The 16,759-nt window shown below is 31.2% G+C and overlaps 1 protein-coding gene across 8 annotated transcripts in view; it reads right to left on the reverse strand.

Annotated features, from left to right (window-relative positions):
- The window catches only part of LOC105203340 (transient receptor potential cation channel trpm), a 144,150-nt gene that overhangs the window by 40,444 nt on the left and 86,947 nt on the right, over nt 1–16,759 (reverse strand). For all 8 annotated transcript variants that reach the window (XM_039452288.1, XM_039452289.1, XM_039452291.1 and 5 more), the window contains 8 exons: nt 14,170–14,383; nt 13,932–14,091; nt 12,886–13,022; nt 12,657–12,813; nt 11,647–11,800; nt 11,245–11,553; nt 5,049–5,598; nt 677–888 (listed from right to left, as the gene is read on the reverse strand). In XM_039452288.1, coding sequence (XP_039308222.1) covers nt 677–888; nt 5,049–5,598; nt 11,245–11,553; nt 11,647–11,800; nt 12,657–12,813; nt 12,886–13,022; nt 13,932–14,091; nt 14,170–14,383 — 1,893 coding nt within the window. The remainder of the gene's footprint in view (nt 1–676; nt 889–5,048; nt 5,599–11,244; nt 11,554–11,646; nt 11,801–12,656; nt 12,814–12,885; nt 13,023–13,931; nt 14,092–14,169; nt 14,384–16,759) is intronic.

Below are 16,759 nucleotides of genomic sequence, written 5' to 3' on the forward strand. Positions count from 1 at the left end.
TAATTGTCATAGTAAAAACTAATTTTATGGGAAATTGTCTTCTTTTAAAAGTAAAATAATGTACACTTTTGCAGTACAGTGTTATACGATTCAAACAAACAATATCTCTTACTTCATCACCTGTTAAAATTTAGCAATTAATAAATAATTAGCAAGTTCTATAATCATTAATGTAATGCCGTTGCAAAGGCCTTCATTGATACTAGGATTTTTAATCAACATAATGATACGATTTGGTTTTAAACGTAATTCATAAGGTGAAAAAAATGACGGAAACAAGACATTTGAATATTTTAATAGTAAAACTTCATTAATGCATAGTTATCACTACAGTTATCAGCACTCTCTGTACTTGTATAAATATATTCTTCAAACATATTTAATAATTAAACAACTCGTTTATTCATTTTATCTACATCGACATTTTTCGTAGAAAGTACTGCACAGTTAATAATAAATTAAAACAAGGAAAATGAATAACTTTAAAATCAACAGTATAAAAATTAAAACTTATTTTAATGGAAGTTTGAGTCAACGTTATTTTCTAAAATAATTAATAAAAAACAAAATTAACACCGAATAATACAAATAATTCAATCAATAAATAAAAAATAATAAATAAAAATTTGTTTGATTAATTGTGCACTGATTAAAGAAAGATAAGTTAATTAATTACCTTCAAATTAGTATTTTTACGTGTACGAAGACCACCCATCCATAAATCAGCCAAGATAATTTGGCTACATGGATGCGCCAGTAGTGGTCGATGATTTGCTGTAACCGCAAGTGAAAGACACGTCTGCCCTGACCAATTTTGAAGTTCCGAAGTTAACAGTTGCTGCGTTTGATCATCATCTTGTCGATAGCAATAATCCAACAATTCAACCGCTATATAAAAAATGTACAATTTATATTTAATTATACAACAGTGATTTTATACCCACAGAGAGAATTTTCTTTTAGAATGTAATCTTTGAAAATCTTAGTAATTGTGGAGCAATATGGATGTCGAGGAATTTTATTATAATTTTAATCAATTTATTACATTTTATAAAAATTATAATAAAATTCTTTGTTTCACTACCACAATTTTGAGAATACTAAATTCTAGTATTAAATTCTAATTCTATTTAGTAAAATTTACTAAAAATTTAATAAAACTACATTAAATTTTATTAAAATTATAATAAAATTCTTCGACATTCATATTACCTCACATGTTGCCTCATGACGATTTTATTGATAAATTCTAATTCTAAAATTTTGTAAAATTTACTAAAAATTTACCAAATTTTTGTTAAAAAAACGAGGTTAAAATGGATCAATTCTGGTCTTTGAATGACAAGCAAAATAATGTTTTTTTTTCTTTTTCAGTTTTTAAACTAGTGAATCTAATTCTGATTATCAAGAAATTTTAATTTGATAGAAAAATCAGCATATAAAGCTATAATAAAGCTATGATATAAATATATAAAAAGTTATTATGAGAATGATACATTAATAAAAGCGTAAAATTAATATAAAATAAATAATATTAAATAAAAATTGATCAATATATTGTAAGATATTTTCTGGGGTATGTAATAATGACAAATGGGGGTCAGAAAGAACATATAGAGAAGAAAGTTAACAAGGGAGCGGTGGTGATAAGAGAAGTGTAGTGGATAGGAAAGAGGAAATTTGAAAAGGATTGGTCGAGAAGGATATGGCTATTTGATAGATTGGTTTGGACGGTAATGGGATATGGAGTGGAGATATGGGGCTGGAAAGAAAGAGAGAAGATAGAGAGGATACAGGACAGGTTCTTGAAATGGATTTTGGGAGGTACACGCCGGGGTACATGGTGAGGGAGGAAATGCAGAGACAAAAGTTGAGGGGGAGAGCAGGGTTGAGGGCTTGGAGTTACGAAAAGAAACTAGGAGAGGGAGGGGGAAGAGAGCTGGCGAGGTTGTGTTGGGAGGAAATGAGAGACAGAGCGAAGGTAGGAAAAGTGATGGGTAAATGGGAAGAGGAAAGGAGAGATTTCTATGAGGAGAAGAGCTGAAACCTAATTGAGATAGAAAAGATGAGAAAGGGGGGAGAGCTGAGGGGGGAAGAGGTAGGTGGCAAGAGAAAGTAGGTGGCAGGAGGAGGAAAGATGGGAGAAAATTAGGGGCTCTAGATATAACATATGGTATGGTAGGGTGAAAAGTAAGGGGTTGCCAGAGTACCTAAAGAAGAGATGGAAGGAACAAAGATGGCAGAGAGTGGCGAAGTTTAGGTTGGGAGACGGGATGATGGGGAATAGATATTGGGAAGGGGATGAAGAAAGGAAGTGTAGGATATGTGGAGGGGAAATAGAAACTTGGGAGAACGTATGGGAGGAATGCACGTATTGGGGGGTTGAAAAAGGATGGCAGGAGATGGTGGATGAGGTCTTGGGAGAGGACGGGGAGGGAGAGATTTGGATGATGAGATTAGAGGAGATGAGGGAGGGAGGAGGGTGGTTGGGTGTAAATGAGAGTGTGGAAGGAAAAGAGGAAAATGCGGCGGAAACGGAGGTCCAGAGAATGAGTGTGGAGGTATGGATGGATGAGTGATCTTTCTCTCTCTCTCCTGTGTGTTGTAAAAGAATGCCACGAATAAAATGTTTTGAAACTTTGTAAGCGGAGCGGAGGTCCGTAGTATACTCCGCAAGGAATAAAGTACTTTATATATATATATATATATATATATATATATATTGTAAGATATTTTGTGAGATTTGAAATTAGCAGTCAAAGATAAAAGAAATAGACTTTAGCACGAGCCAGGAAACAAACGGTATAAACCTGGAAAGGGAAAACGAACGGCGTAGACCTGGAAGGGGAAGACAAACGGCTGTGTCAGAGTCTAAGGAGATGGGTTAGGCGTTTACACGTTCACGCGCGTAGTGAAACGCGAAAGACTTATATCGCAAATACTTTATTAATATAATCGCGACACTCTATATAAGGCATCGAGCAACGGCGGACAGCAGCTTCGCCATGCACGACCGTCGGTTACAATCTGAATCTGCTTGCGTTACTTGGGTAACGGTTCGCCTGAGTTAGTAACTCAAGCGGCCAATTACGATAGCGGCTCGGTAATCGGCCAATAGTGAGTTCTGGGAGAGGCGATGGTGAATCGGAATAATCGGGGGCGCTGAGTGCGGTCAGCGCTATACGTCATGGCAAACAAAATGCGAAAAAATTCTAAATACTGGTAATCGCAAGAATTAATATTACATTATGAACAATGTAAATGAAATTAATAAGTGAAGAAGGCCTTTTCAATCAAAGTGAATTTTGGTAGTATATATTACGTACAGAAGCGCATGAGACAAGAGAGGAAGTAGCATGACCGCGAATCAAACGCACGTGTGTGCGATATCAGTCCGTACCTGTAATAGCAACAAAATAAGTATACAAGTATACTACATACAGTGCTTAAAAATATTTTTGCGCAAACCCTACAATTTCCAATAGTAAAATACACAAATTTTCTAAGAAAAAACATAATGAATAACAATGCTTTCAAATGCCAAAATTAAAATTTTAAATAGTTTCCATCATTAATGCCTTTGTTTTTAAATGTTAATAATCCCTTTACCTTCTTTTATCAAACAGAACATGAACTATTAAAGATGAGAGCATTATCATGTTTTACTAGTAAGAAAATACGAATTAATACAATTGTAAAGTTCAGTAATAATTTATGGTACTAAATGTTTAATAGTACCATCATATGCCTCAACATGCTGATCGCGGTAGCATCTCGCGCCAAATAGTCTTTCTTGCCACGTAAAAGACGCTATCATATATTATTTACAGGAAGGAGAACAATTTTTTACAAATAAATATTTTTTTTAAATAAAGTAACGTCATTAAAAAAGCATATTATGAAGAAAAAAATAGATTTTTCCAAATACAATGACATAAGAATGACGCCCGTAAGTGCATTTCATGCAGATATATAAATTATGTATGTATTTTTCAGCCCGATTTATGTTATTCAGATACGTCGTCGTCGTTATCGTCTTTTTCTTCGCAAAATTTTAGATTTGTCGGTTTTATGAATCTACCGCTAGATAGCGTTAGTGTTGCATAACCGTGTTGTAGTGTAGTAGGTGTGTAGTAAGAAAAGCTCTGATCGACCAACCGTTCAAATATACACAACCCGAATGGGGAATTATATAGGGATGAATCCAACGAGAATAAATAGTATTTCTCAAATACTCTAATATTGTCTCACGTACCAACCTATCACCAGCCCTTACAAAATTATCAATGATATTTTCAACTCTTTTTACAATGGGGATATAGATATTGGTTCACGGCTAGTCTCAAAATTCGTTTTGTGAGTTTACCTTTCAGATTCTACCAAAAAAAAAATTGTCAAAAACCACCTCCGTTCAAATATACAAGCCTAATAAAACAGAGAAAGAAAAAAGAATATGCTTAACGTAGATGGATAGTGTTCATTGAATTCTCCAATATTATATCACTATTAGAAAGTACCCCCTACCATCACCCCCTGCAAAGTTATTGACGTTTATTAAAAACCCGTCCAAATATACAAAATCAAAAGAGAGAGGGAGTGGTAGAGTGATGGATCTAATAGCGGTGAATAGTGTTCATAGGTTGTTCAACATTGTTTCAGGTGTCAATCCCAGTCAACCCTTCACTATCAGCCACTACAAAGTTATCTTTTTGATGTTATTATATTACATTTAATTTTATCCATTGCTGTTTTAGCATATTACAACAAAATATACTTGGCGTATTTTTCTTACATTTTTAATGGGTTTTTTTTTAGGTGATGATATTTTCCGGATAAATTAAGATTTTTTAAAAATAAGAATCAGATTTGGCGCTCAAAAAGTACAAAAGCACTATTTTTATTTACTACTACAGCTAAAACAGCCCGTTTTACTCATCGTCCTTATATACCAAATTCTTCGACTTTATGTTATTCCACAACTACCACGATTTTTCTAAGTTCTAAGAATTCTCTCTGTGTAAGAAGATATATTTCATATTTATCCATACCGATGTTTTCAAATTCCTTGCCATAGCCGCGCAATTCATCGTACACTTCAGTTTCCAGATCATCCTCGGCCGCTTCGTGTGCCATCGCCTTGTACAATTTTAGGGCGACAAGAGCCTTGGCTAATGCCTCCTCTCCATGTTGCCACATTAATAAAGCCATTTGTTGACGCTTTGTTAGCACAGCCCAAATAAGCAGTTCGTTAAAAGGATAATCGAAGAGAGGAGTGTCACGATTAGCTGGTAACGTCTCGGCAAGCAAACTCATGGTCAAACTGTCGGACTTCCCGCCGGAGCCAGCATAATAGCGTGTGTTACAATTCGGAGCACAACTGTTCCGGTGCATATGCTGTTGATGGCCGCCGCCGGATCTCTTCATCACCTTCGTATAAACCATGCGAAACCTTCGTCGTGTATATTGTGCGCGATACGCTCCTCCCATCAGCTTGTTAATCACGAGACCGATGTCGTGCAACGTGTACATGTAACCCCGTGGAATGTTCGGCCGTACATCACGTAAGATATAGCCCAATGTGTTCGACGGACCCTCCTTCTGATTGATCCGAGAAAAAAAAAAGAAATTTATATTATGACGTCCAATATGTATATGCTCATAAATTATAATGATCCAATTTTTCACTAAATCATTTATTTCATAATATCTCTTATATTAAGAATGTTTTCTACATTGTTACACTAATTAAAAAAATTTTTTTAGCAAAATAAATATTTTTCCTTTATTTATTCTTATTTAAAAATCAATTTTCAATTTTTTAAATAAAAAATATAAATAATTTATTAACAATAAATCCATTTGCATAGATCCATTAACAATAAATTTTTCATCGACAACCGTGATTCCGGATCTCCTCGAACTAAAATTAAAAACTCAAACGACGTTTTAATCAAAACACTTACGGCCAGTGTTTGCTGTTATCTATATAAAATTATCTAGATAATTATCTAAATAAAAAAATAGCTTTATCTTATCTTTATCTAGATGATCAGAATATAAATTATCTTTATCTTATCTTAGATTTAAAAAAGTGTTATCTTTATCAAATTATCTAAGATGACGTGTAATAGGATTACAAAAATCGCATCTACAAAAACCACAAGTCGATCTCACGCTGTCGCAACAACTATTATAATCAAACATCGTTTTCGACTGAAGGCGAACCCGGGTCAGATTCGACGCTAAAATATAATACATCATTGCCATCATCGGCAGCAGTAGAGCGCCTCTTCAGTTGCGGACAGTAGATATTTGTACCTGGTAGAAATCGATTATCGGACAAATTATTTAAAAAACTATTATTTTTAAGTAATAATGATTTATAATTTTCTCTTCATTTATTAGTTCTTTTAATCAATAAATGTTCAATATTCAATCAATAAATAAAAGTTTTATAAAAATTTTTCTGTATTCTATGTCCTTCCTTAACAGTTAAATTATCTTAAAATTATCTAGATAAAACAATGTATAAATTTATCTTTTATCTAGATAAATTAAATTTCAATCATCTTTATCTTATCTAAGATAACTTTAAATGTAATTTATCTTATCTTTATCTAGATAATTTTAAGTTATCTAAACGCAACACTGCTTACGGCTATCGGCGGAATCAGAATTATCTTGATAACTTAATTCTTTATATTGTTTCAGGATTTGAAAACAAAACAAAAATAAAGTAAAAAATAAACTATTTTTTAAATAAGTGCCATTTATAATATTTACTTACAAGAAAAATCCGCCTCAGATTTAAATGAGCTTTTAATATGTTGTAGTACAAATAAAAATAAGAAACACGTATTTTTTTATACGTGCCCCTTTGCATTTTTAGTGGATAAAACACCCGTTTGAAGAAAATCGGTTTTTTTCTTTCGAAGCGTGTATCGTCGAAACTATAAGAGATAGAGAAAAATGTTCTAATTGGAAGTTAAATAGCTCGAAGAGTACTTTACAGTAATAAAAAATTTAAAAAAAATTTTTTTTATACTTTTCCCCACCACCTATTTATTTTTTTTTCAAAATTTTTATTTCTTTTTATAAGTAAAATAAAGCTTATTTTATTACAAATTCAATGGTGTATTACAAAATTATGATGCAACCTTTCCATTTTCCAAAAATAATTAAAAATCACCCCATAACGCATGGTACGAGCACCCATCCGTGTACTATGGAAGTGTCCCCCTTCGATTTTGACAAGCGTTTAATACGTTGTAGTACAGATTAAAATAAGGGACACGTATTTTTTTTATATGTGCCCTAATGCGCTGTAAAACCCCCCTTTGAAGAAAATCGGTTTTTTTCTTTTGAAGCGCGTATAGTCGAAACTATATAAGAGATAGAGAAAAATGTTCTATTTGAAAGTTAAATGGCTTGAAGAGTACTTTGTAAAAGTGATAAAAAATTCTTTTTTTAATTTTTTTTACACTTTTTTCCACCACTTACCTTTTTTTTCAAAATTTCTATTTCTTTTCATAAGTAAAATAAAGCTTATTTTATTACGAATTCAATGGTATATGACAAGTTATGGTCCAACCTTTCCATTTTCCAAAAATAATTAAAAATCACTCCATAACGCATAGTACCGCCTATCCATCCGTGCGTTCACAATAAAACGGATTTGTCTTATATGGCGTTGACTGCGCGAAAAAGCACAAAGACAAATCAATACAATACAATAAATGTTGAAATAATAGTTTTATAATAATAATAATAGTAATAATAAGATAATAGTGACTTTTTTAAACCGCTAAAATTAGTTTAATTTTTTAAATAATATGTCACAGTGGCTATGTTCCGATATTAACTGCCAGTACTGAAAATGTATAGTATATGTGACGTGAACTATAAATTTTCAGTACTGCCAGTAAAAACGGAACACAGCCAGTATATACAGAAAACAGATTATAAACAAAGAAATTATTATTTGTTAGAGATAATTTCTAACAGTTGATAATCAATTATATCGATACTAGCGCTGTCGATAGTACAATAGACTCGCAGTGGTAGGCTGCGTGCTGACCAGACAGAAAGCGCCGGGAACACAGAAATAAGACATCGTTCGGTTACGTTGTTACATTTCTCTATGCACTCCTATTTTATATTCTTTCGTTCTTTATATGTATTAGTTTTGTTGTGCGCTGATGCACAATAAACGTTTAGTGACACTCTAATGACTGCACCTTCTTTTATCTCATGCGCAATATCGCCACGATAGCTCAACATTATTTATTCATAACTTGTTTTTAAATGCAAATATTTCTCTTGGTTACTTCAAAATAAAATAACACCAAATTGAAGTATTGAAGTATTATGTAATTGTCGCAACAAGACTTTATCATATACCATTAAATTTGTAATAAAATAAGCTTTATTTTGCTTATACAAAAAAATAAAAATTAAAAAAAATAGATAGGTGGTAAACAAAAGTATTAAAAAAAATTTTTAAACAAATTTATTACTGTTATAAAGTACTCTTCAAGCCATTTAACTTTCAATTAGAACATTTTTTTTTATTTCTTATAATTTCGACGATACACACTTCGAAAAAAAAACTAATTTTCTTCAAAGTGGTGTTTTACCCTTAAAAGTGCATTAGAGCACATATAAAAAAAATACGTGTCTCTTATTTTTATCTGTACAACATATTAAAGGTACGTCAAAATCAGAGGGAGTCACTTTCGTAGCGCACAAACGCGTGAACGAGTGCGCGTACCATGCGTATAAAAAGGTTTTTAATTATTTTTGGAAAATGGGAATATCGTATCGTAACTTTATCACATACCGTTGATTTCGTAGGCAAAATAAAATAAGCTTTATTTTGCCTATAAAAAAAAATAAAAATTAAAAAAAATAGGTGGGAAAGTATTAAAAAAAATTTTTTTTTATTTTTTTTCTGTTGTTATAAAGTACTCTTCGAGCCATTCAACTTTCATTAAAAACATTTTTCTCTATCTCTTATAGTTTCGACAATATATGCTTCAAAAGAAAAAAACCGATTTTCTTCAAAGGGGTGTTTCACCCCTCTAAAAGTGCAAAGGGGCACGTATAAAAAAATGCATGTCCCTTATTTTTATCTGTACTACAACATATTAAAAGCTCGTTTAAATCTGAGGCGGACACTTCCATGGCTTTCCTTGTTAGTCAAAATAAAAAATTCATTAACAATACCTACAAGTATATTTATTAAAATCATTTGACATTTGACTTTGACAACTTTTTCCTTACTGTCTTGAATATTTCGTGTCCGACTGACTATTGTTCGTACAAGTTTCTCACAAATTCAATAAATTAAATAATATACAAAATTTTATTATTTTCTAAAACAAAGTTTCAACATTTTTTCTAGAAAACTGAAAATATACTTGTAAATTTACAGATTTTTTAAAACATTTTAAATATATAGATAAAAAAATGAACAGATTTTAAATACCCCAGGATGGGATAAGATACCATTTTGAGTATGGTATAGTAAGGGTTAATATTAGTTCATCGAAAAATCCGGGAGATGCAGAATCATGACTACTGACAAACCATACAGAAATCAAATACATCTATTGTTAATAACACAGCTACACAAAAAAGAAAAAAGTGTCATGTCCGAGAAATTAGACCCATGTATCCCTATGTATTTTGAGGCTCTGAAATCGAATATGACCTCAGAATTGCATCATCAGATCAGGATTTTTTTTACCGGACTGAATAGTGTAATTTTAAGAAATATTTGGCAATTTTTTAAGGGTAAAAAAAAATTCTGATCTAATGGCGGTAAAGGGCAAAAAGTAATTCGAAAAATTTTTATCAACTTTTCTCCAAAAAGTTCCTAAAACATTTTGAAGCATATATTACATTTTTCCTTGCAAATTTTTGGAAATTTAATAAGCATTTTTAAGGTGACTGATTACAAATATTGATTCAGATTTAAAAGTTTTTGTTTAATTCAAAGTGAATCCGACGTGGTGCACTGAAAATGCAAAAAAATTGGCCCATCACATGAAATTTGATACACAGACGTATTTTAAGGTCACTAAATAAAAATATGCAGAAATTAACTTGCAAATGCAGAGTTGTCGGAAAAATATAAAAAATGAACAAAAAATTAATAAATATGATTGTTTATGATTTTGTACAGTCATCTTATATTTTTTAAAGTTTTGTAAATACGAATTTAAACCCCCAACCCCCAAGAATCCACGGTACCAGAGATTTTTTTTCTACACTCTAAGACTAAACTTCTTGCCCGATTCATCTTTCTCTTTTTTTTTCACGTTGGAAAAAAAAGAAAAAAATTTTTAATCATGTAAGTTCCCTCCCCTTCTACCTATGATATGGAAAAAAAAAACAAACAAGTTCCAATATATTATATTTAAAGAACATTTTCTGCAGTTTATTTTACACAAAATAAAAATTTGTCGGAGTCATATTGAATTATCTGATTAACCATCGTGAATTTTGATATTTTCAGATTTAAATTTAATAATTAATTATTAATAATAATTAATTTTAAATACTGTTAGATATAAAGTTGCAAGGAGATAAAACAAATAAAATTTTTAATTTTTAAAAGGTGTCCCATATACATGACACTGTTTTAAAGAATTAAAAGGACCACTCACGTGTCCAAACACGCACGCACGCACGCACGCACGCACGCACGCACGCACGCACGCACGCACGCACGCACGCACGCACGCACGCACGCACGCACGCACGCACGCACGCACGCACGCACGCACGCACGCACGCACGCACGCACGCACGCACGCACGCACGCACGCACGCACGCACGCACGCACGCACGCACGCACGCACGCACGCACGCACGCACGCACGCACGCACGCACGCACGCACGCACGCACGCACGCACGCACGCACGCACGCACGCACGCACGCACGCACGCACGCACGCACGCACGCACGCACGCACGCACGCACGCACGCACGCACGCACGCACGCACGCACGCACGCACGCACGCACGCACGCACGCACGCACGCACGCACGCACGCACGCACGCACGCACGCACATATACACACATATACAGAAATAAATGTCATACAATAATGCACAAATTTATTTTAACTATAAGATAAAATTCGTGTTTATTTAGCGGCATAGGTTGTTTTCTATACTAAAATTGTTTACCAATAAGAAAAATCGTCTTGTTACAAAAATAAAGTTGACCTACCGTATTATATAGTTCCTCAAGACGAGGTATTGATAAAAATTTCCGCATGGATACTCCATTTTCCAGTAGAAGTTTCACAAAGTCTATCCTGTCGTGCTGAAGCGCTTGCATCATAGCCTGTTCTAAAGCGCCAGGTGGCCAATTTTGACCATAAACAAAGATCTCACTTCGGGCAATGTCCACGCGATTCCATATTAAAGAAAGAGACAACTGCTCAGGCGGGGATAATTGTTTCGATTTAAATAGAGCCGTCAATATTGTTTGATCAAGTTCTTGCGGCCTGTCTTGTGATATCCTGAACACAGTAATCTACAAGAATGATTTTTATTTAGAAAACTTGTAATCTAATCTTCACACAATAACACAAAACCAAATCTTACTTCTAATAGAAAATGTAAATACCAAATGTTTTTTTCGTGTACACTGCAAAAGTTCTGAACAAAGCTGGCTTGCTTGCTCGGCGGAAACTTGAAAAGTGCATTTAATAGTTTCTAAAACTTGTTCTTTAACACCTTCCAACGGTCCTTCTCCATCACCAGTCTGTCCGTCTCTCCATCTATACATAAAAAACGTACCTTATGAATGTATATAATTATGCATTGACAGTGTTGGGAAAGTTACTTTTTAAAAAGTAACTCGTTACCATTACTATTACTTGTTACCTACATTATCAAATAAAAAATGTTAATTAGCTATCGCTACTGATTTTCTCTGATTCTTAAAAGTAATCCGTATTTAAAAATTAAATTTATTACTTTATCTTTCCCCTTAATGCACTATTATAAAATATACTATCTATTTCATTAGTATAGTTATGCAATAACTCAATTATACAAAACACATGTAACAGTATCAATTTCTTGCTCTGATATTATCATAAGACATAAAACAAATTACTATAATACACCAAAATAATATCAAAATAAATTGTGATAAAAAAGTGATTTTTAAATAATCATCTTGTATCCCTTTTGGTATCATGATTACTTTTTTTCTGCTTAGATATATTTGCAAATTTACTGTATGTAGATTTTAGAAACATTTCTGTTGTAATATTTTATGTAACATTTTGCAGATTTTTTCAAAATTATTGTGCATAAAATGCAAAATGTTGAAATCTTTCTGAAAACTTTCACAACAATCAACAATATATGAAAATGTGGTTTTATGATTGATATGGTATCTTAAGACAGTCTTAAATATAATAACAAACTATAAATACTAGTCAAAAAGTAAATATTAAATACATTAGAAATTATGTCACACAAATATTACTGTTATAATTAAGAAAAAAATTAACATCGTTAACAGTTCATTACTAAAAAGTAATGGCGTTACAAGTAACGTGTTACTTCCCAATCCTGTATATCTTTTTCAAATACGTATTAATATTTATACGAGTTTGTCATTACTTGTGCATGAAAGCGATCAGATCAGCTGCGCGTCCCGAACCATCACAAACTACAACGGGTACAGGTGGATCATCCGTCACGTATTCCAAAACTGCGCGGATCGTATTCGTTCCACCTTCGATAACTAACGCAACTACCGGTATGCTACTATGTGTATCTGAAAGTATTAATAAATCAGAGCTACTTAAATTATAGAATTTCACTCCATATGAACCATTGTAATACTTACATGGTTGTAATTTTAGATTCGAGATGTATTTTTCTAATCTTCGGCGAAGGACGATCTCCGCACCATATCGACCACCAGTACCATTATCTACTAATAAAAAGTAAGCATGCCGGTTGTTTAATACTGTATATTTAGTCCTGCAAATTCATATACAAATACACTATAAAAACATAAATAACATTTTAATAATATCATTTCTAATGGAAAAATTTTAATAAAATTTTGATAAAATTTCGAGTAACTTAACGTTTCTTTAAATTTGATCAAATTTCAATGAATATGCAGCAAAAGGACAATTATAAGTCGAATTTGGCCTTTAAAGTGACAAATAAAATAGTTTCTCTGTAATCTTTTTAAATTTAATAAAAATTATCTATTTTACCCCATTCTCCAAAACTTGATGTAAAAGGCAATTTTTGCAGCCAGATTCGTGTTCAGTACACAAAATTACATAAGAAATCACTTATAATTCTCCAACAATAATCTCGCAAAAATAATATACGCTATTATATTACACACGGCTAGTTTAATAATAGTTTTATGTAATGATTTTAATACTGATTATTACTTATAAATTAAAATTTTTTGGATGTCGAAATCTGATTCGAAACCGAATTCAACAGCTAAAAAACTACATAAAATTATACATATTTTTACTTGCCATTCCAAAGATCAAAATTAATTCATTTTTTTGCCAATTGCTGTAATTATATTTGATAAAAAAAAATTATTTTCTGCGTCTAATGGAAATCAAAAGACATTTTAATGACAAATTCAATCAATATAATAAAATTTCAACAAAGAATTATTAATATTCTTTAATGAAAAAAAAATTTAATTTTATTAAAATTCTAATAATTTGTTGATAAACTTGAAATAAAAAATCGCAGATACTCCATAATAATAACTAATTAATAAAATTTTATTAAAACTACAAAATTTTATAACATCTTAATGAAATCATTAATGAAAACATTCCAAAATAAAATTCATCAAAATTTTACAAAAATTTTACCAGGAATTACATTATAAATATGCAGGCTTACCATGGTGAGGAAACACAATCATACGATACTTCTCCACCACAGCCAACTAATTCGTGACTTTTATCCAAAATTCCCCAAGGAGCAATACCTATGCTTACCACGCGACCCTGTCGTTGAGAGCGTTCTAACAATAATGCATCGCCGACTTGTCGTGTTACACCTACAAAAATTAACACATAAGAAAAAATTAAAACTTATTAAAACAACATGTCTGTTATTTTCACAAATAAAAATATACCTGTATTTGTTCCCCCTGTAAATATCCAAGCACCTGTTGTTTTAGCGGCCTTCAATAAGCCTTTGCGTAAAACTTTTTTCAGACTCGGTTGTAACTCGAAATTTGATCGACCACCATGGACTGTAATTAACAATTTGGGCAATCCTAAATTCCATTCCCGACATAATAGTTGTACAATAGGCTCTGGTCGAGTATCATAAGCCAATCTTACGTACTATAAATAATATGCCACATTATTTTCTTGTATATAGATGATAATAATTATTATTATGAGAACATTATATGACATACAGGGTGTCCGTCCATAAATGTTTGAGCAGATATCTCGTAACTGATTGAAATTACAAGAAAGTTTAATAACAAAAATTTTCATGGCTCTTAGTCAGCTACAAAGTGCATGTAACAAATTTTTTTACTCATGATTTTTTTAAGTTATAAAGATTAACATAGGTTTTTTAAATAGATACCTGTAATTCTTTTGCATATTTACATAGTAGAGGTAATTTGCAATCAAAATTATATTTGTGAAAAAATTGCTACTATGCATCATTTTTGAGATAATCGGTATATTAAGTATTAAAATAGTTGATTCCATATTAAAGTTTGAAAAATAAGATTCGTTAAACTACATAATATTTTGAAATCTGTTATGTCGAACAAGACCACCTTCAACTTGTCAAATTACATGACTACTTGATTTGTAAATAAAATATTTGTATAGCATGGACAGTGTTGCGCTTAGATAACTTAAAATTATCTAGATAAAGATAAGATAAATTATATTTAAAGTTATCTTAGATAAGATAAAGATGATTCAAATTTAATTTATCTAGATAAAAGATAATTTATACATATATATTCCAATAACATATTTGTAATATAAATTTATACATTGTTTTATCTAGATAATTTTAAGATAATTTAACTGTTAAGGAAGGACATAGAATACAGAAAAATTTTTATAAAACTTCTATACATTAGTTGAACATTGAACATTTATTGATTAAAATAATTAATAAATGAAGAGAAAATTATAAATCATTATTTCTTAAAAATAATAGTTTTTTAAATAATTTGTCCGATAATCGATTTCTACCAGGTACAAATATCTACTGTCAGCAACTGAAGAGGCGCTCTACTGCTGCCGATGATGGCAATGATGTATTATATTTTAGCATCGAATCTGATCCGGGTTCGCCTTCAGTCGAAAACGATATTTGATTATAATAGTTGTTGCGACAGCGTGAGATCGACTTGTGGTTTTTGTAGATGCGATTTTTGTAATACCACTACACGTCATCTTAGATAATTTGATAAAGATAACACTTTTTTAAATCTAAGATAAGATAAAGATAATTTATATTCTGATCATCTAGATAAAGATAAGATAAAGCTATTTCTTTATCTAGATAATTATCTAGATAATTTTATATAAATAACAGCAAACACTGAGCATGGAATATGAATTACAAGGTAGTATGAGTCCGTTAGTCAGTCGTCTATATATTTTCAATAAGTGCGCATCATATTGAAAATTACGAGCGCGTGAAAATAATGTTTACAATTACGGAAAAGTATAATATGCTCGAGATGCGATATTTATGCATAATAAAAATGAAGCATGATTACTCTATCAACAAAAATATTCAGAACGAAGAATATCAAATAACCATGATGATTTCGAGCAATTTATTAATTAATGTGTTAATAAATGTTTTATGAAAGAACATTGTTTACTTTATTGATCTATTTAACATTCCAAACCTGTTCAAAAATACTCAATCCAAATTATTACTTTAATACTTAACATGACAATTATCTCGTAAACGATGCGTATAGCAGCAATTTTTTCCAAATATAATTTTAATTACAAATTACCTCTACTACGTAAATATGCAAAAAAAATTATTGGTACCCATTTAAAAAACTTACGTTGACCTTCATAACTCGAAAAGTGTGTAACATGAGTAAAAAAAATTTTTTTACATACATTTTGTAGCCGACCAAGAGCCACGTCAATTTCTGTTATTAAACTTTCTTATAACTTTAGTCAGTTACGAGATATCTGCTCGAACATTTATGAACGGGCACCTTGTATATGTACTATCGCTCAAAAGGTTTAGCACTTAAGATTTTCTCGTATTTCACAGAAAATAAATCTGAATTAAAAGAAAAGTCCTACAAAAGTTTTCAAAAATACATAGGGCTTCAAATCTGTCTTTTCATTTCATTTCTCGTCGAAAACAACAATGAGTTTTGTTCCTAAATTATGTAAAATTAAAAAATTGATATATTTCAATATTTTTTTACATTAAAACGTTGTTGTTTGATAAAACATCAATAAAAATTAATAAAAAATTACTTTAAAATAAACTTTCTAAGCTTTAAATGTTTCTTTATTCTCGCAATAATATGAAATTTCTTGTGTACAAATTCATTTAATATAAAATGTTTTTTTTAACTAAAGAATGTACAAAGAAAAAAAAATGTTTATTACAATGAGTTTAACTTGCATAAAATTTTAAAAAATTTTTAAAGACTTGGGTTATACTTTATTTTCCGTGAAATACAAAAACACTTTAAACGTGCT

The sequence above is a fragment of the Solenopsis invicta genome, chromosome 8, assembly GCF_016802725.1.
Source record: "Solenopsis invicta isolate M01_SB chromosome 8, UNIL_Sinv_3.0, whole genome shotgun sequence".
Lineage (NCBI taxonomy): Eukaryota > Metazoa > Arthropoda > Insecta > Hymenoptera > Formicidae > Solenopsis > Solenopsis invicta.